General features: G+C 41.0%; 2 protein-coding genes across 4 annotated transcripts; both read left to right on the top strand.

The window, feature by feature from the left end:
- Positions 1-431: 431 nt before the first annotated feature.
- Positions 432-16,395, top strand: LOC137965532 (E3 ubiquitin-protein ligase RSL1-like). Of its 3 annotated transcripts, none has more exons than XM_068811796.1 (4): positions 432-1,198; positions 1,564-2,339; positions 10,993-11,176; positions 13,694-13,952. In XM_068811796.1, exons 1-3 carry the CDS (start codon positions 509-511, stop codon positions 11,165-11,167), a joined length of 1,641 nt encoding a protein of 546 aa, XP_068667897.1. In that variant the 5' UTR covers positions 432-508; the 3' UTR covers positions 11,168-11,176; positions 13,694-13,952. The 3 variants fall into 3 exon arrangements, with proteins under 3 accessions (XP_068667897.1, XP_068667896.1, XP_068667898.1); XM_068811795.1 differs by lacking the exon at positions 13,694-13,952 and adding an exon at positions 16,218-16,395 and having other exon boundaries at positions 433-1,198; XM_068811797.1 differs by having other exon boundaries at positions 433-1,198; positions 13,816-13,952.
- Positions 16,396-18,517: 2,122 nt separating this feature from the next.
- Positions 18,518-19,213, top strand: LOC137965324 (LOB domain-containing protein 1-like). The gene is made up of 2 exons (XM_068811636.1): positions 18,518-18,775; positions 18,875-19,213. Exons 1-2 carry the CDS (start codon positions 18,518-18,520, stop codon positions 19,211-19,213), a joined length of 597 nt encoding a protein of 198 aa, XP_068667737.1.
- The last annotated feature ends 1,666 nt before the right edge of the window (positions 19,214-20,879 follow it).

Below are 20,879 nucleotides of genomic sequence, written 5' to 3'. Positions count from 1 at the left end.
TGCGTGCAGTGAGTGAGCATGACTGTAACAGAGAGGGGCGGGCGTTCCTGAATCGAAGGAAAGCATAACAATCGGCTTCGGGAGGGAGAAGGAGACTCTTGGCTGTCGTCCTTGTGTATTTTTAGCATCAATTAGAAGTAATATATTGATGTAAACAAATAATAAATATATAATTTAAATCAAAATATTAATTAGACTGTTATATTAATGGCCCCGTTAGCTTCTATTCTAATTATACTCTTATATAATCCATTTATCCTAAAGTAATAACTTCTAAAAGATGAAGAGAAAGAGTTAATATTTTTTAATTCTCAGCATGTTGAAGGGAGTTCAGAGGGAAAGACATGTAATTTCATCCTGATCGTGTCGTACTTTTCGGCCACGACAGCTGGACAGAGCGGAAAGCTCGGACTGAAGCTTCAGCGAGAATTCAGTTCACCCTGGGGCCAGGGCAGACACCCTAGCCAAGGCATTGCCCCGAAACTTGAAACCGCGCTTCCTTATTCGAATGGACGACGAGCTCCAAACTCTTGTCGCTGAGCAGCAACGCGAAATCATGGCCGCCAAAACAGTCGAATCCGACCTTGATTTGGCCTTCACGATGCAGCTTCTGGAAGCGATAAACGCCTCCCTCGCCGACGTTCCTTCCTCTTCCTCTTCAGTGACTGTGCCGCTGCTCCATAACCCCGTCGATGAACAACTCCCGGCGTTGATGGCAGTCCAGGTGCAGGAATTGGAGAGGTTCAATCAAGAGATGAAGGACCGGGAACTCTGCCAGGCTGAGATGCGCCGTGTCACCTTCGACCTTAAGCGCTCTGCACATGACGCCAAGTTCGCCTTGGATGTTCATCTCATGCCCCGCCAGGAGTGGGAGGAGTACGGGGATAATTTCGAGAGGACTATAGACGAGGGCACCTCCTCTGGTCCCATCGTCGACGAACCTTTCCGCCTCTACTTCAAGGGTCTTGTCCGCACCGAGTGTGTCAGGGGAGAGTCGATTCCTCTCGCCGCAATGGGGGTTGCAGTCTGCGATCCCCGGGATAATTTGATTCTTAAACTTCAGAAGCCCTTGAGTGGGTCCGCCGTGAACCATGCGGTCCTAGAGGCCAAGGCCTTGATTGAAGGTCTCGATGCCGCACTATCACTTGATATCAAAAGGGTCAATGTCTTCTTTGATTACGTGCCTCTCTACAATCATGTAAGTCGTCTTTTTGCAGTGCTTTATCCTTCAGAAAGTCTTAAATTTTCTATTTTGATGCCTTACGTATTTCTATAAGTTTCATTGCTATATTATCAATACGGACCTTCTCTCCTTCGACTCTTTTAACTTAAAGATGCATTTACGAGGGAAAACAGACAGAAAGAATCGGAACAATGATTGCTTTTACTGTTCTATTTGGGTCAATTGTTTGTCCACTTCACTCAGATTTCAGTGGTTAACGCAACAATGTTGTTATCATGACTAAGAGTTTGAGCAACAAGTTTCCTACTTTCTATCAAGAAACTTCTATCTTCCGTTAGCAATTGGTTATTGCTGATGCGACTGCATTACCATTAATGCAGGTTATGGGGAGATGGACTGCTAAACAGCGAAAGGTTGCAAATGTTATCAGCCAAGTTTATTGTCTAATAAAAAAATTTGAGGCTTGTCGACTGATTCTGCTGCCTAGATGCCATGTTAAGCATGTATACAAATTGGTGAGGGATGCTATAGATTCTCAGATGACAAAACCAGTGGGGAATGCTGAAGGCAAGGGTTTGAGGGTCATCTGTGATATCTGTTTGGAAGAAACTGAGCAATCGCAAATTTTTATCGTCGATGGTTGCTCCCATCCGTTCTGCTTTTCTTGCATGAGACAACATGTGGAAGTCAAGTTACTTCATGGTGTTTTGCCTGAGTGTCCCCATGATGATTGTCATATCAAGCTTACTGTGGCTAGTTCCGAGAAATTTTTGACCCCTAAATTACTAGAAACTATGACTCAGCGCATAAAGGAGGCTGCAATTCCTGAACCTGACAGACTTTATTGTCCATACCCAAAGTGTTCCTTTTTGATGTCAAGGCTAGCGATGGGTCATACTCCACAAGAATCCTCTTCTGCACATCGCTTGCTGGAGAAATCTGGACTTAGGAGATGCGTCAAATGCAATGGATTTTTCTGTCTCAATTGCATGGTTCCATGGCATTATAATATGTCTTGTTATAATTACAAAAGGTTGCATCCCCATACTGAAGATGAAAAAGTATGCAATTTGGCTAAGCGTGAGCTATGGCGGCAGTGTGCAAAGTGCAACCATATGATTGAACTGGCTGAAGGTTGCTTCCACATGACCTGCAGGTACAGTAGCTTCCCTAATTTGTATTTTCTCTCATTACTTGGTTTAATGAACATTTTACAGTGTTTTAGTAGATCTATTGAATGTCATCTAAGACTTTCATCGGAAAAAAAATTATTCCTACATAATCTAGGCTAAAATTTGCCAGGAAATGACTTTGAAGGACATTTTTCTAGGATTTATCTAGTTGAGTCATTAAACACTAGATATGACCATCTGAGCTAGTTGAAGTACTTAGTACCATTTCATCCTCAGAGGCCTCAGTTCACAATTCCACTCTTCTACCTATTACAACTGACGTGGGATGAGCGTCGGTGCTGTCGTAGTGAAGGAGAATGAAGAAAATAGAGGAAGGAGAAGGAAGAAGAAAGGGAGAGAGAAGGAAGAAGAAAACACATAATGGATTTAAATAGCGACCCAAAACCCCTAAAACATTTCAAAATGACCAAAATACCCCTGAACAAATAAGACAATTACTTCTATGGTTAATACAAAATATAAATAAATAAAGTAACAATTAATCTTTCCTAAACACCTCACTCCCCAACCACAACATGGTGGGTCTTGTCGTAGTCCTGTTTCTCCGATAAACTCAACCTTGTCGAGTAGGACTCTTGCTGACTCAGGTAATACTCGAACAAATCAGGATCCAAATGCTGTGTTGTGTCTCTGGTAATCCATGTGCAATCAGAATCTAATCGCCCTATCCATCGCATTAGGAAACGTTCAATCATGCCACTCTTGGTAAAAACAATTTGTTCATCCAAATTAGCATCTATATGTTCTTTATGTGCTAGTGTACGGGTAATGGAATAGGATCCAAAGGGATATCAGGCGAGGAAGGAGGGGGTGTGTCAGGCGATGGGGTGGAGTCAGAAGGTGAGCAAAAGGTGTCATCCAGAATGGAGGGATGGTGCCTATATGCCATCAAATCTCCAATGTTAAAAGTGGACATAATGTTCAAATCTGACGGCAAATCCACAACATAAGCATTTTGACCAACCCTCTTCAGCACTTCAAAAGGTCCTTCACTACAAGACTACAACTTCTAGGTGGGTCCAGAAGGAAATTGCTCAAGCCTAATCCAAATCATGACATAGTCACCCACTTTAAATGGTTTATGACGTTTATGCATATTGGCCAGAAGTTTGTATTGGGAATTATTCGCTTGGAGTCGTTTAGCAATTTCAACATGCAGGTCTTGAATTCTACGTGCAAATTCTATAGCAGATGCTGAAACCCTAGCATGAGGCGACATAGGTTTGAGATCTAATAGGTTCCTAGGCTAATAACCGTGGACAACCTTAAATGGGCTCATGCTGATGGACCTATTGATTGAGTGATTGTAAACAAATTGCATTTAGAGAACCAGATCCCAAGTGCGATGGTGCTCTCCTACGAGGCAATGTAGGAGGTTTCCCAAGCTCTGATTAACAACTTCGGTTAGACCATCGGTTTGTGGGTTGTAGGCAATGGAAAATTTCAATTTGGCACTGATCAAATGACAGAGCGTTTTCCAAAAATAGCTCATAAAACGGTCATCCCTATCAGATATAATGGTCTGAGGTAAATCATATAGCTTGACAATCTCGTCAAAGAAAAGTTGAGTTATTTTCGAGGCCTTAGACGTTTTAGTGCAATGAATAAAATGTGTCGTCTTGGAAAAACGGTCTACTACGACGCATATGGAGTCGTACTTTCAAAAAGTACACGGGAGGCCTAAAACGAAGTCTATGTTCAGGTCTTGCGAAGGACATGTAGGGACCGGGTGGGGAGTATATAGCTTGGTGTTTTATTTGGTGTGTTTGTCTACTTGGCATGCCCTACACTATCCTATTAGCTTCGCAACATCCATTTTTAAACTAGGCCAGTAAATTCGACACTCTACTTTCGCGATGGTCTAATTGCGTCCAAAATGTCCCCCCTGTTCCCCTGCATGAATTTCCCAAATTAAGAAGTCTCGTATAGACGTGTGGGGAATGCATAGCTTATTGGATTGAAATAGATAATCGTTCTGGATGTGGTAATCCTCAATGGTATGATGTGGTCTCTCTCGCAGTTCAGTATAAATGTTCCCAAAGTTGGGACATGAGGGGTACTCGTTTATGAATTTCTCAAATCCAATAACTTGAATGCTTATGGCGGACAAAAGGCTTGTTCTACGACTTAGGGCATTGGCCACCTTATTTTCACCGCCTGATTTATGCTTCAGGACAAATGAGTTTTCATGTATGTACTCGATCCATCAGCCATGCTTGTGATTGAGTTTCTTTTGGGAGTTGAGATAGCGAAGGGCCTCTTGGTCAGAGTATAGGACAAAATCTTGTGGAACTAGATAGTGACGCTAGAAATGTAAGGCTTGAATGACCGCGTGGAACTCCTTATCATAATTTGAGTACTTTTGTTCGAGGCATTAAGTTTTTTACCGAAATACGCAACGGATGTTGCTCTTGACTAAGTACGCCTCCTATGCCTATACCCGATGCGTCACATTCTACTTCAAACACCTTAGAGAAGTCAGGTAATCTCATAATAGGTTCCTCGGTCATACGCTTTTTGATTTCTTGAAAAGCACGAGAGGCAGCTTTTGACCACGAAAGCTCTCCTTTCTTCATGCAATCCGTGATCAAAGACATGATGGTTCTGATTCCCTTAATAAATCGTCGATATAAAGTGGCAAGACCATGGAAACTACGAACCTTGTGGAGAGTTGATGGCTTTGGCCACTCGATGATGGCTTTCACTTTCTGGGTCGGCAATGATGCCTATAGAAGTTACTACAAAGCCCAAGAAAATCACTTGATTAGTCAGGAATGAGCATTTTTGGAGATTGGCATAAAGTTTTTCCTCTCAAAGCATGTGGCAAACTAGGCAGAGGTGGTCAAGATGTTGGTCTTTAGTTTGGCTAAAAATGAGGATATCGCCACCAAAAACTTGCCGATAAATGGTCGAAGCACGATTGTCATCATGTGCATAAATGGTCGAAACTACGAACCTTGTGGAGAGTTGATGGCTTTGGCCACTCGATGATGGCTTTCACTTTCTGGGGTCGGCAATGATGCCTATAGAAGTTACTACAAAGCCCAAGAAAATCACTTGATTAGTCAGGAATGAGCATTTTTGGAGATTGGCATAAAGTTTTTCCTCTCAAAGCATGTGGCAAACTAGGCAGAGGTGGTCAAGATGTTGGTCTTTAGTTTGGCTACAAATGAGGATGTCGCCACCAAAAACTTGCCGATAAATGGTCGAAGCACGATTGTCATCATGTGCATAAATGGTCGAAACTACGAACCTTGTGGAGAGTTGATGGCTTTGGCCACTCGATGATGGCTTTCACTTTCTGGGGTCGGCAATGATGCCTATAGAAGTTACTACAAAGCCCAAGAAAATCACTTGATTAGTCAGGAATGAGCATTTTTGGAGATTGGCATAAAGTTTTTCCTCTCAAAGCATGTGGCAAACTAGGCAGAGGTGGTCAAGATGTTGGTCTTTAGTTTGGCTACAAATGAGGATGTCGCCACCAAAAACTTGCCGATAAATGGTCGAAGCACGATTGTCATCATGTGCATAAAAGTTCTAGGCACATTCGACAATCCAAATGGCATAACCATCTATTCATATAGCCCCTCTCTTGTCTTAAAGGCTGTCTTCCATTCGTCTCCCGGGCGGATCTAAATATGGTGGTAACCACTTTTAAGGTCGATCTTTGAAAATATAGTGGTACCGATCAACATATCTATCATATCATTCAGTCGGGGAATCGGAAAACCGATAGTTCACGATGATTTTGTTGATGGCCCTACTGTCTACATACATTCTCCAAGTGCCATCCTTCTTTGGCGTGAGTAGCGTCGGTACTACGCAAGGACTTAAACTATCCTCGATGAATCCCTTTCGGAGGAGTTCATTCACTTGTCATTGTAATTCTCCATGTTCAACGGGATTCATTCGATAATGCAATAGATTTGGCAGTGTGGCTCTTGGTACCAAATCTATGGCGTGCTGGATGTCACGCATACGTGGCAGTGTATCTGGAAGCTCTTTAGGAAAGACATCCTAGAATTCTCGTAATATAGACTCAACTTCAGGCGAGGGGTTGCTTGAGGATTTCTCGGGTACCTCGCACGCTACCATTACAAAAACTGCAAACTCATGCAGTATTTCATGGTCCAAATCTTTGGGACTGATGAAATGCAAGGTTTTCTTTTGGGAGTTTGATTGTGTTTTACCTTGTGTAACAAGTTTTGGTGGCAGTGGTTTAAGGTGGATGGTCTTACCATTAAACATGAATGAGCAAATATTTGAATGCCCATAAATGGTAACATCTCGGTCATACAACCAAGGCCTGCCCAAGATGATGTGACCCACATCCATGGTAATTTCATCACACCAAATGTCTTCTTTGTATTCGAGGAATTGAATGAGAAGCAAACACTTACCCTCTACTGAAATGAAAGTGTCATCGACCCACGAAACTCGATAGAGTCTGGGATGTGGAACTGTCTTTAGGCCAAGGTTGACAATGGTGCAGGATGAAATGACATTGTTGCAACTGCCGCTATCAATGATGACTTTGCAGCCCTTATCTCCATACTTGATGTAAGTATGAAAGATAGTTGTTTGATGCCAGTCGTCAAACTCCTTGGCCTAAATCAATGCACATCGGACAACATTTAGCCTGTTAATGGGAGTGTGAGAGGGCCTGACATGATTCATGGTGGTTGTGTTTTTCTCACCTGTCTCATCTAGGAGATCAAAGTCGGCTGGATTAGGCTTGTACTCCACGTTTTCCTGGTCTTTCTGCGGGTATTCAAGGGCTTGAGTGCTACAATTGGACGTGATGTGCCCAAATCCTCAACACTTAAGACACTGATTCCTCAAATTGAATTTTGACAATTCTTTTCCTGCTCTTGATGGAGGGGTGTCCAGATTGCAACTCAGTCTTTGAGGTGGAGCTCCTAAAATTGACATTCTCGAGGCTTGAGGACAAGTGGTGGAAGACCTAAAAGGCATCATACGGGTGTCTTACCCTTGTGTGGGTGTAAATTTGGAGGCTAACTCGTAATTATGTGCAAGTGCGTAAACATCTTCCATGGTGGCAACACCTCGAAGCATCATCTTTCGTCTAAGGTCATCATTTAGGCACTTTTGGAACTTGCTTAAAGCGATGACCTCGTCTTCCATAACAGAACACTGCATTCGGAACTCATCAAATTGAGCAATTTTCTTGGTGACTGATTTACTCCCCTGCCTAAGATTGTACAACTGATCTAGAAGGGTGCTTCAATAGGAAGGGTGAAGGTATTTTGTTTAGAGCTTGAGTTTTATTTCCTCCCAGTAAGTAATAGGAAACTTGTGTCTTCTCGTGATATGCCTTTTAAAGTTTTCCCAAAAAAGTTGAGCGGTGCCTATCAATTTCATTTTCGTAAACCTAACTTTTCTATCCTTAGATAGGTCGTACCATTCGAAAAATTGGTCATTTCATGAACCCATTGGAGAATACCCAAGGTTTAAGCGACCACCAAACGTAGGGGCCTCAACCTTTTATGTGTTTCAACATTTTGTCTTCAGGTTTCTCGTGGTGGGGATATAGGGTGTGTGTTTTCTAGGAGGAGAAAATATATGTGGGCACAAATGGGTAAGTTCGTTATCCTCAGTGTCATAGCCCCTAGGTGATCTACTCCTACAAGACTTTTCCCTTTCAAGGTCCGAACCTCTAGGGCAGTGAACCTATAATTGATGGTGCTTAATTCTTTTAGGATTTGCTTGAATGTGTCATTAATGTTTTCTACAACAGAAGATGTAGCAACACCTGACATGATGCCACCAGTACATAATTGCATGTACTAGGGGATCCTAGCTAGTAAAGCCCAAACAAACTCAATGCATGTTAAAGTTAATTATTTATTAGCTTGATTGATGACTAGTCAAGATTGAAATCAACAAAATTGCAAATTACTAGTGCAAATACCACCAAAATAAAGAAAGGATCAACCCTATGCAATGATGCAAATAACACCGATGGGCTGGGCTCTAACATTAACACTAAAGAGTTCTAGCACATAGGTGCTACAATTACTCGAATGAATTTTTTTTGGCACAAATCTCGAGGTCAAATTCGGTTTCAGTGGGCCCTACTAATGAATAAGCTAGCTACTAGTACAAAATTGAAACTTGATACAATTTAAGACGAACAGTAGAATACCAAGGAAGGGGTAGGAACGACGTCACCTCGTAAATCGATCTGGAACTGGCTGAGTCAACGTACGTAAAATAGACAATGAGTTGGAGCCAAAAACAATGAGCTAGCAGTCTTCCTTTTTTTTACCACTTTTTTTAAGCACGTGTGAAAATTCGCACATGTCACTTACTCTCACTAACACATGCCAGAAGCTTTCTCCTTCCTGAGCTTTTGTTTAATCAGAAGCTCGATGGCTGATGATGGTGAAGGGTGCACTGGGGGAGTCTTCCGGTGACAACGATGGATTACCCTTGGAGACTCAGTTATGGTGGCGACTGCTAGCGACGGTGGTGGAAAATTCGTCAACGACTACTGCAGGGGTATTCTTCTAGGCGATGATGACTAGAAGGAGGGGTAAAGTGACGATGATGGTGGTTATTTGATCGGAGGAGACTGTAGGAACGTCGGACGGTGTCGAATTGGGTGCGGGGAGATGAATCGACATCGATTACGTAGCGGCGAGTTCTGTAACGGTTGTGGTGGGTGTTCTTTACGGCACGACGAAGGCTGGACGACTTTGGGTGTCGTCGACGGTGGGGAAAGGGGACATTGGCGATGGAAAAAATGAAGGGGAAATAAGAGGGAGGTTCAGCCATAGATAGGAGGGAGCTTTCCGTACTTGGAGGTTTGGTGAACTGTCCCGGAGGATTTCTGGCAAAGCAGCAGGCTTCATCAATGGCTGGAGCTGAAGCATTGGGAGGTGGAGTCGACGATGTGGTTGCCGATACAGGAAGCTGCGTGCCAAAGGATGCTTTGGCTCTAGTACCAAATTTGATGCAGGATGAGCTTTGGTGCTGTCATAGTGAAGGGGAATGGGGAAAATCGACGAAGGAGAAGAAGAAGAAAACTGCAGGGAGAAAGAAAATCTTCAATTCATTCAATGATGCTCAATTACACACATAACGGATTTAAAGAGCTACCCAAAACCCTATAACATTTCAAAATGACCAAAATACCCCTGATAGTAAAAATCCCCCTAAAGACCAAAATGCCTCTGAAAAAATAAGACAATTTCTTATAAGGACAATACAAATTATAAATAAATAAAATAAAAATTAATTTGTCCTAAACGCCTCACTCCCCAACCATAGTGTGCTGGGTCTTGTCGTAGTCCGGTGTCTCCGAGTATAGACTTATGTGATCAGTGACACAAGGGATGTCCCCATCAACAACAAGCTCAAATAGGCCATATTCAGTAATTTAAAGGGCCTATTATGGTCATTGGCATGCTTACTAGGCTCATAACTGGTCTAGTAGAGTTTGCTATTATGGTGCACTTTCTTGTGTTAGGTGTGCTCTTTTGGATGCCTGTACAAAGAAGACTACGAAGTTGGGCCCAAGGCCCATCCCAAAATGACTAGCTAACTTAGGAAGCCTCTTTCTCAACTAATAAACTCAAGATCTTTGTACTCACTAATATATGTGGGACTATTCCTTAACACTCCCCCTCACGTGTAGGCCTTCTTTTGTGGCTCTACAAGGGGATAATTTAGGTGTAAGCTCACATATGAGTACCTACTCTGATACTATGTAAAGTTGGGTAATCTCTTGTTGTTAGGCAATTGCTCCCCGTCCCTCTGTAATTCTTTGTTCTTTTGTTAATATATACATCCTTTTTCAAAAAAAACTATGTAAAGTTGGGTCCAAGGCCCCCAACTTAACAAAGACGTTGGAAGTGCTTGTGATCTCTGTGAGCTGACAGACTTTATGCAGGTTTTTACTTTTGAATTGGGAAAATGTGATGCGGGAAAGAATTTTATTTTGGTACCACATGTCCTTTTTTTTCTAATCGAAAGGAGAAAGTGAGAACTGAATGTCCTGCTGTTGTGGAAATAGTGGTGAGAGGCAAGGCATATCTCTTGCACTCAAGCGAGTGGAGGCTGTTAGCATTTCTATAGAATTCCATTTTGGTTTTCGACTGGAAATAGGATTCTGAAGGAGAGGAGGAAATAGAATTCCATTTCTCTCTCTCTCTCTCTCTTGTTTCTCTCTCAAATTTTCTTTTTTTAAAAATTACTCTAAAAAATTTAATGATCAATGGGAAAGTTAGAAAACTCACTTCAGTCCAAAAAATAAAAAGGAAAGTTAATAAAAAGAAATCCATGTGAGACAATTTTGTATTCGAGGATCTTATTGAACTGCTGTGAAAAGCCATGCACCTGAGGCAACGTGTGCAAACCATACTTCTTGCATTTTTTGATTTGTTGAATTTTATTTATTCAAAAAACGTTTCTTGAATTTCAGCTATTATATTTTTTTATAATTGAGACAATTTACAAGGCTGCATTTATATCTTCTGTTTGATTCCATCTTGTCAAACCTTGCCCCACATATTTTTGGACCACATCCATTGGATAACTGTTGCAGTCATTTTATCTGTTTGTATGTGTTACCACATACCGTTTTTTATGCAGATGTGGGTATGAGTTCTGCTATACATGTGGAGCAGAATGGAGAAACAAGAAGCCAACTTGCTCATGCCCTCTGTGGGATGAGCACTATATTGTACAGGATGATGAGGATTCAGAGGGCTCTGATGTTTATGAGGATGAAGATGATGATTATGACAGTGAGGATGATTGGTACTAACTTCACGTGGTAAAGTTTTGACCCTTTTTTGTTTAAATAAATTTTTGCTCCTGAAAATTTCACTGCACTCCTCATTTTGGGGTTCTCTAAAACAAGGATAGCCTCTCTTTTACTAGTATGGTTGCCTTACTGAAAAAGAAATGAGGGATTTGAGATCCAACAGTATGTAAGCTCCCAATGAAAGGAAAAAATATATTCATTGCCATTGCAAGTGCACTTGTCCATTTGTTTCCTTTTGCCTCTCGTCTGCTCAATCACTAACAAGAGAACCCTGATGTTTTTTACGTCCAGTTCAAGCCTTGTACCTGAAAAGGAAATGCCAAAATGAAAATATAAGTATTTTCATGGATTTTCACTGGGAAAGCATTACCCACTTTTGTGTGGCCTAAATTCCAATGAATGCTGTCAAAATGGACCAAATCATTTAGGCCTTGTTAGTGCCTTTTTCAGGATATGTTAGAAAGGCATTTCTAGGTAGAAATATATTTCCAGGGATCATTAGTGTCCCATATTTCCAGGAAACTCAAATAGGCTTGGAAATTCTTACCTGGAAAATTGAATGATTTTCCAGGTAAGGTTTTCCAGCCATGACAGGCCGGTTAGCTGGAAAAATGTCGGGATTGACCTAATTTGGGCCCTCTCAAAAAATCAAGCACTTACCTTTACTTCTGTTTGTTCTCCCAACTCCATCTTCCTCCTCTCAATGCCATATTTTCCCATCCTTGATCTACAGGCAATAATCCTCTATCCCTCTACACTCTCTTCTCTCTCTTCTCCTCTCTCATTTTTCTCTTTATGAGGCTGTTGAGAATGTAGAACTGGTCTTGGATGACAAGGAGTCTCAAGTAACAGAGATTGAGATTGAAAAGCATTTGCCCTTAATTGCTGAGATGTACATGTTCTTCACCGTGCTTTTGGTGGACTGGAAGGAGGTAGCTAAGACTAGCCTTTATTAACTCTGATGAGCACTTGGTTAAGTTTTTAAAAATTCTACATGCTTATTGCTATGTGCTTCCAAGTCGTAACCAAGAGACTTCAATAAAAGGTGTTGATAGAATTGAAACGTCACAGGAAAATGAACCATCAGATTCAAGTAGGACCTTCAAATATCGAGTCTGCTGCATTGGACACAGCTGAAATTGGCTTCTGTACCACATGCTGTTAAAAATTCATGATGTTGGGACTGCCATTGGAATATTTGGTCCTGTCAACCAGGAATTTGATATACACAAGTTTGAAGACTCAGTTCAGACACTTTTTCTTTTGGAAAATGAGAACCCTCTTCTTTGTTTTTACTTATGGTTTTCTTGAGGGGAATAACCGCATAATTTGGAAGCTTTTTGTGGTCTTTCTGGTGGCCATTTTCCTAGAAGAGCTTTTTGCAGAGATTTTTTTTCCGGTTACGGATGTATTACCAAGCTAGTGGCTATTCATAGGTAGTGTTGTAAAACCTAGACTTGTTGCCAGTTCAACTTGAACTAGTTCCCTCTCTGGGTGATAAATCTCAAGAATCAGAGGTGTGGAAAAGTATACGAGCCAGTTGTGTATTGTGGGTGAATAGCTGATCCTTTCAGGTCATTTGGATCTTTCTCCTTAACAAAAAGAAATTCTGGGATCAAATGAGAGGGTAGGGGAGGCCTCTTATTTGGAAAACAGAACCAGTTTTTTTTTTTCCAATGGAAAGCAAGAGAGAGGGGGAAACCCTTCTGTTTTCCATTGAAACAGATTTGCTGCCTGCCTACAGCTTATTTCCCACTGTTTTCCTATTCAAGTTTGATGATCGAAATGAATAATCCATAACTAAGAAAGGAAAGTTGTGCAAATATGACAGTAGTTCTGAACTGAAATGGGGAATGAAGCTCTCATAAATTGAGGGATCAAATACAGTATGTTTAGTCCAAATGACGAGAAAAAAATTCTAAGCCACAATGGCTCCTGTTTACAAACTGATCCTTTTTGCTAGGAACTAGCTAAAATAGTTTCATAGGCTTGATATCAGTCGACTAGAATGTGTTTGTTAAACTTTTTATCCAAATATAATATTACTTCCCTTGTTATGTTAGTCAAAAAAGGTATCAATCTGGCAAGCCAAGGACCCAAACTAGCCTTGGTTTTGTTTGAACTTTGAATTACATTGGATCAAGAATATTGGATGCTCCACACTTGCTTCAGTTCTATCTAGTTTTTAATTTATGCACAACTAAAGATCACATGCTAAACTCTGATTCTTGAAGGAGCTTGAATCTTTCCCTAGGAATTTTTGAGGTTCGAAGCCCCATTATTGCATGGTGAAGAACTTAAAACTTTCTCAACAAAAGAAGAACTTAAAACTTTCTCAACAAAAGAAGAACTTAAAACTTAACTTTGGGAGCTCTAGCAAAGCAACTTCTTACACAACAATGGTAAGAGTTGTGAAGATGGGTCCAAGGCCCATCCCAAAAAGACTTGCCAACTTAGGAAGCCTTAGCAGTACTGCAACTCAAAATCTGATCACTAAATTTGGATTCCGTACTGTTGACCAACCAGGTCGTATGTGGGACTATTCCTTAACAAGATTTTTTGTTGAAGAGAAGAAATGGAAGGCTCTTACAGGACTTTCATAGTAAGAAGTCTCATTGAACCAGAACTAATATGGTGGAGTTTTACAGGAGTCTCACAGAAGGAGGTCTCACAGAGGAGTCTCAGTTTAAAGGTGTTTTAGTTATGTTGAGTTATTTAATTATGTTAAGACTTATCTTTAAGTGTTAGAGTTTGGGTGTAATTGGGACAAGGGTAGTTTAATTGTAATTGGACTCTACTACTTTCCTCTATTATAAATAAGGGGTTCATGTACCCAGATTACATCAAGTCAATGAAGTTTTTCTCTTTTCCAGAAATTCAACAATTTTACACAAAATGCACATGGTTTTTACCGTTTGAAAGTGTCGTCTCTATCGTCCTGGTGTTCGTCATTTAGTGCTTCCCACTTTTCTATAGTGAGTTTCGTTGCAAATTTGGAAATTATGTTATCAGAATAAAAATTCTTGCAGAGTTATCTCCCACGTTCTGTTTCAGATCTCACAGTTATGATTGAATTTCAACCATGTTTTATCAAAACAGAAACAATTCCTTTTTCTATCAGCAGGAAATCCAACATTTTAGTTCTGACTGAAATACTCGGGAGTGATATTCAAATACCAAATATTTTGAGCAGTTTCTTGTTTCATGATGCTTGAAAAATCTACATTGATGGCACTACACTGCCATTTTCATTACCTATTCACTGCTCATCAATAAATCCGAGACCATCGCAACGTTCCATTAATTTTTTGTCCTCTCCTTCAAATATCTAAACACGCATAAGGAAATAGGAAATGATCCTTTCCTCTTACAACCTGTCTCACCCGCTTTCTTGTTTTTGAATGAAATGTCAAGACAAATCTGTGTAATGGATTTCTGCTCACAAATTTGTTATTAAGCAGCTTGAAAGCCCCTTTTTCTTTTTTAACTTCAGCTTGCATTTAGATAGTCTAGTAGAACGATAATAGTAGCATCAATTCTATTATATTGTAAGGTAGTCATAAATTAAAAGGAGAACATTGCAGATCTTTCATTTAGCATCATGAAGCTTCTGTTCCCATTAAAGAACAGATTTAGTCGGTGGTCTGACATGTTTCTGAACATATGAATGGAAAAAGATGTGGCAGCAGTTAATGAGACTAAAATGACTACAACCAACACCCTCTCAAGTGACTGGAAGTGCCAGATAACACTGAGGTCAACGAAACGTGGTAGCAGTTTTTTTCTTTTTCCCTTACTTTGAAGGAAAACAGGATTATAGACGTAAACTACCTATCTTTTTGTTTTTTCTTCCTTTATACTTAATGCTGTTCTCCCGCAGTTACATTATCCTTTAACTCGTGGCCATGCTTAATGTGTGGAATAATTGATAAAAGAACTTCTCCAATTGAACTACATCATACTCAAGATCTTTCATATGCCACCTTTTTTCTGTCTTTAACATTTCAGTTTTGGTAATGCACTTCTCCAACTGCTATATCCTGAAGATTACTCATGGTTGTGCTTAATTTAGACCGATCTGGTACAAGACTTAAAAGACCAAAAGGCTTGGGATTTTAATTGCTTTTTTTGCACCCTTTTTGAATATCTCATACATGATGCAGAAGGTCATGGCTTTCTTCCCTTCTCCTTATTTTTCTTCCTGTAGCCTTTTCTTTCCTTATTTCACAAGTGCATCATGTTACGGCTTGTGTCATCAAGAAACTTGTTGCGTCATCAAGAAACTTGTTGCATAGGTATTTCAGTAGATGACTATTTACGAACTTCTTGCTTATACTGCCAGTTTGATATATCAATCCATATTATTGGTCTGCCATAGGACTAGGATCTTATAAGAAGCATGATAACTCTGCAATGTACCTTGAAATATCGGGGACAAGGTCCACCTAAGAAATTTGGAGTAACAGTTGTTTGCTTGAGGACCTTTGTCAAATGAGCTTGTATAAATAGGTGGTGTTGGATTCTTATCTTGATAATATTCAATGAATGTTGTCGGCTGGCCTAGAGATGATTGAACTTCCAGACCTAAGTTAATAGGTTTCTATGGGAAAGTTTCGAGGCAGAGATTGAATGACAGTCAGTCTCTCTCTGTCTCTCTCTCTCTCCTGCTTTTGCCTAACGCTTTCATCCAGTTCTTGTTTTATGATTAAGTTCAATTCTCCAACCAAGGAGATCTCCGTTTTCTGATAAGGGTATGATATTAACTCTTGCTGCTCGTGTGTTGGGCTGTGGAGAAATGAGGCACATCAACATAAGGAGCCCTGGAAAGGTTTTTTCTTTTTAATGTAGAAAAAAGGGTCCTTTTCTCGACTTTTCTTTGATTGGAGAGAGATGTGGTCCCCTCAACTTTGGTATGGCAAAGCCCATTTATATAGTAGATTAAAGTCTAACTTACTATTTGACTTTAGGCAAACTTTGATGAATTGAGGATGGACTGGTATTTGTTGACTAATAATCCCAGTTTATGTGTATTTTTCTTGTGTTTTAACAGCGGGTCTCTATTATGAATCACATATTAAAGTGTCGTGATTATGCTTAATGCTTGAAATGTAAAGATGATTTGGAGGAAGAAATTAACCGGCCTACAATCTCAACATCATGGAGAAGGAAAAATGAACAAACAGGATTAGCTATCTATTTTTGTAACAATATAGTTCAAATGTGGGACAATTGTTACAGTGGAGTAGTTGATTTAACATCAATTTGTTTTTTAGTTAAAAAAATTTAAAATTTACATTTGGCATCTTATTTCATTGAATGATTAATCATATTCTTATATTTCAATGGAAAATGCACCAATAGTTATAAGATTTTTTTAAAAAATTTCATGTAATTTCTTAGTAAGGTATTAGTAAGATTTTATCTTTAAGGTTTATTGGAAATGTATTTTTTCAGGAAAAAAAAAACATTTTTAACTTTTCTTGGAATATAAAATTTCTACAGGGAACAGTAATTGGACTTTAAGGTTTGGGGAAACCTGAATTACATTTCTGAGTAGTTTTGTATGTGCGAATGAAGCTACCCACTAGAATGTAAGTGCATTTTTACCCTAGAACTCAACTTGTCACACTAAGCTACCTCAAGTTTAAGCCAACACATTGGCTCCTCCACACCATTGCATTTCATCAAACATTTGATGCGCAGAGGATCACTGTCAAAATTTTCGTGCTGTAGCCTGTTAGAGTAAGTTTCTAGCATTTTGACCCGGTGAGGCTTTCCCCTCCTGGTACTAGTAATCATATCTCCACACAAGTCAGCTTTGTTGCAGATTTTTGCATAGACTGACTGAGATGGCTACAATGATCCCTTTTTGGAAAAACACCAAAAAACCATCAAAGCCCATCGAATTGATGGTGTGGTGTGGTGACAACGCAATGGCATGTCCAAAGGTCAGCCAACATCGTGCTCATGAACTGTCGTAGGGGGGGTTTCTCTTGACTCACTGCCAGTCTCAGTTTTCCTTCTTCTTTCTTCCGTTTTTCCAATCTTGGTTCTTCCTCTCTGTAACGAAGCACCACCATTGACAAAACAAGCAAATTCTTAGGAAATTAAGGAAGAGAGGTTGGGGAAGAAGCATTTTTGCGAGGATGACTCGAGTGTGAGAATGCCTGAAAGACGTAATAGAAAAAGACCTGACAATGTTATGTAGTTTCTCTCCCTCTTATTTTCCTATACACCTGTCATCTTCCTCGTTTTCTAGTAGGGAAAAACAAGTCACCCTTCCCGTTAGCCAGTTTCTATGTCGTCAGTGACTTCACTAATTGAGAAATTCCACGCATTTGCTTCTCCTTCATAGATTCAAATTCCGAAACTGGGAAAAAAACCCAAATCACCCACAATCATTGCCTGGCGCCGAGTTGGCCCACATTCACTCATCAAAAGTTGTAACCAACCTTAATTACGTGTTGGAATTCCACTAATAAACCGCATTTTCACTGACATAAACATGTCTATCTCCTTCCTCCTCTCCCTTGGTGACGGGTCAGAGTGGAAAACAGCACCGGAGGTCTAATCAGGATTTGCCGCGTCGGCCTGACTTTAATCTCCTTATAGGCCTTGGAATGGGCCCGTATTGATTACGTCCGAAGACCGCTCTTTGGCCCAATAAATTCAGTCGCCAGACTATCTCCTTCCTCACTTAATAAACGAATATATGTTGTTGGCTAATAAGTAATTAAAAAAATTATTTATGTGAATTTTAATTTTTAATATTTAATTTTTGGAGAAGAGGGGACGATGCACCGGTAAAACGGAGTTCCCCCGCCGGCCGGTAAACTTACCACTGACAGTTACTTTTATGTCCGAAACTAGCGGCCGGTTTCTCACCCAATTCCGGCTCATTTTTTGACTCGTAAATCATTCACCACGACCGCCACCATCTTCTTTGGTTTTTTGTGCCAACTAGGATCGGCGAAGCGCAGGTTCACACGTCATATATGTGGGGGCGGTGCCATGTCTACGATGGGCCCACCATGTTTTCTCGTGCCTTACGCGTGTCGTGAAGGCCACTCTGGGAGGGGTTCTATTCTCATGTTGACTAACGCAAGAGTCGAAATCTCATATGAGTTGACTATAGACGGCTGAGATTGAGGAAGGGATCCAAATCAGATCGGTGGCTTTTTGCTGACAAAATCACCGGGGCCCATGCGCTGATGTCATGGTGACGCGACCTATCTGCTCTACCCCTCCTATATGTAATCTGCCTTCCCGGAGACCTCGTCACCCATAAGAATTGGAGCCGTTCTGATTGTCTTTGGCTTTTCGTTTTTTCATCTCTTTTGAAGAAAAAAAATGGACGCGAGTGAGACCACCACCACCACCACCACTACGTGCTCGCCCTTCTCTTCCTCTCCCCGTTCGTCTTCTTCGTCTCCTCCACCCTCGACTCCGGCGGCGGTCGTGGTTAGCCCCTGCGCCGCCTGTAAAATACTCCGGCGCAGATGTGTGGAGAAGTGTGTTCTTGCACCTTACTTCCCGCCCAGCGAGCCCCACAAGTTCACCACTGCGCACAGGGTCTTCGGCGCCAGTAACATCATCAAGTTCTTACAGGTACTGAACACTCACAACTCCAGAGAAAGCATTTGGAATAAGAAGACTAAAATATGAGTTTTTCATCACACACTCAAGAAGTGGTTCTGAATTTTACAGGACCTTCCGGAGAGTCAGAGAGCGGATGCAGTGAGCAGCATGGTTTACGAGGCTAACGCGAGGATTAGAGACCCGGTGTACGGCTGCGCGGGGGCCATTTGCCAGCTCCAGAAGCAAGTAAGCCAACTCCAAGCCCAATTGGCGAAAGCGCAGGCGGAGATTCTCAACATGAGAAGCCAACAGGAGAGCCTCATCGCCATTATTTGCTCCCTTGCTTCTCCCGCGCACTCCGATGCCGCTTATGGCCTCCCGCCTAATCCTCTCACTTCTAATGCAGGCTTCCTCGATGACAACACCAGCCTCGCCGCCCCTGCTGCCTGGGAGCAATTATGGACATGATACATGGCTCTCCATTTCCTCTCCCCACATTACTCTCAGCGGATTGTGGTACCTCAATCGCCTGCGGTCTTGAGAAATAATGGGAATTTTTTCTTTTCCTTTACTTTTTAGAATTATGAAGCTGTCACTGTTAAAAGAATAAAACGTTAGTAACAGAGAGTTCAATCTATCTTCTAAAGGAAGGTGGCGATGACTGCTACGAGACGGCCGGAGCTTCAATTGGATGATAATTCCTAAATATGTGCGTCCATTCATGAATTTCCAGACAAGTTTCAGATTTCCATCTGGGTTTCGATTTACTAACTTCATCTGTTCTGCAACAGTGCTAGCACTAACCCAATTCCGCCTTCCCCCCATCTTCTTCTTTCTTCCCTTCTTACGAGAACTGATGGGATCGCAATCGGTCAAAAGAAGCTACAGTTCCGAGGATTAAAGATCGCTGTAATCTCAATCCACTCGTGTGGGTAATCGGTAAAACTGTAAACTGCGAACCTTAAAAAGTGGATGAAGCCTGTGACCATGATGGTGTTTGGCAGAAAGTCTTGAGCATTGACCAGAAGGGATCATCTCCCATCGCTTTTACAGAACAGTAGTTTACCTGATTATTTGTAGAAGATCCAAGTACTCACGCATGCCGGACACGTGGAATTTCGGATCCATCACTTCCTTCCACGATTATTAGATTACTCTGCGTTAGTTAAGCCCGGTCCCTCCCGGCGATACTAAATCAGTGATTATGATAGTCATTGGCGCCCATTTGAAAATTTTATGATCAGAAAGCTAATTTAAAAAACAGCTCAAGCATTGGGCTTTTCCTTCGAAAGTTTCACGACCTTTAGATCAAATGAAGAACTCGAAAGATAACTTCACTGCCTGCTTTGAAGAAAGAAAGATTAGAAAATTTCTTTATCGAATAGAAAGCTCGCTTTGAAAGTTGCAAGTACTGACTTTGGCAAAAGAGGACGATTCACCGATCCAGTCTGAAACACGAAAGTCGCAGGCGGGAAGGAGAAGATGACTAGAAGTGACCCACTACCACTAGCCTCATTCATCTTCATTTTCAGCCTTGGACAACTTTTCTCTTTTTCTTTTCTTTAATGGGTGTTTCACACCAGTTGTGGGAGCTGTCCCCTTGGCGCCACCGCCGTACGTGTAGAAACCGCCTGTGTACATCTCCGGTAATAGACATGATCCATCTGAACCGTGGAGATCAGGGATCAAAATAAAGGAAAGTTCTTTCGTTTTCACGTGCAATGGACAAGAATACGTTTTCTACATGTCGGCAACTGCAGACGTTGCCTGAAAATCAAAGAACAACCGATTCTTCTTCCCGGCCGTTGACAAAGTTTCCGAATCTTACCCAACAAATCTTCATTTTCTACGCCTGAACCGGAATTATGTTTGACTAGTAAGCTTCAGTTTAGACTTTAGTCTTAGAGATGCCACTTCCATGATTACAATAAAATATAGAGCTGAAAATTGAATACCGAAAATTTGAAAATGTTGTCGCCAAGTCCACAGTTCTTGATCAGCAGTAAAAGATAATACTAATTGCTTCCATTTTCATTCAACAATTAAAAAAACACTTGATTTGTGATACTAAATTTCGGTTCGAGTTCCAAAGTGGGAACAGATACTCAGAAGGTCCAGAAAGAAGGTGCAATGT

Source organism: Aristolochia californica, unplaced genomic scaffold (assembly GCF_029961685.1).
Source record: "Aristolochia californica isolate CCGP_79_NKW_82.1479 unplaced genomic scaffold, dmAriCali1.0.hap1 SCAF_5, whole genome shotgun sequence".
Taxonomy (NCBI): Eukaryota; Viridiplantae; Streptophyta; class Magnoliopsida; order Piperales; family Aristolochiaceae; genus Aristolochia; species Aristolochia californica.
Note: the sequence above shows the minus strand (reverse complement) of the source record. Positions and strands in the feature narration are given on the sequence as shown.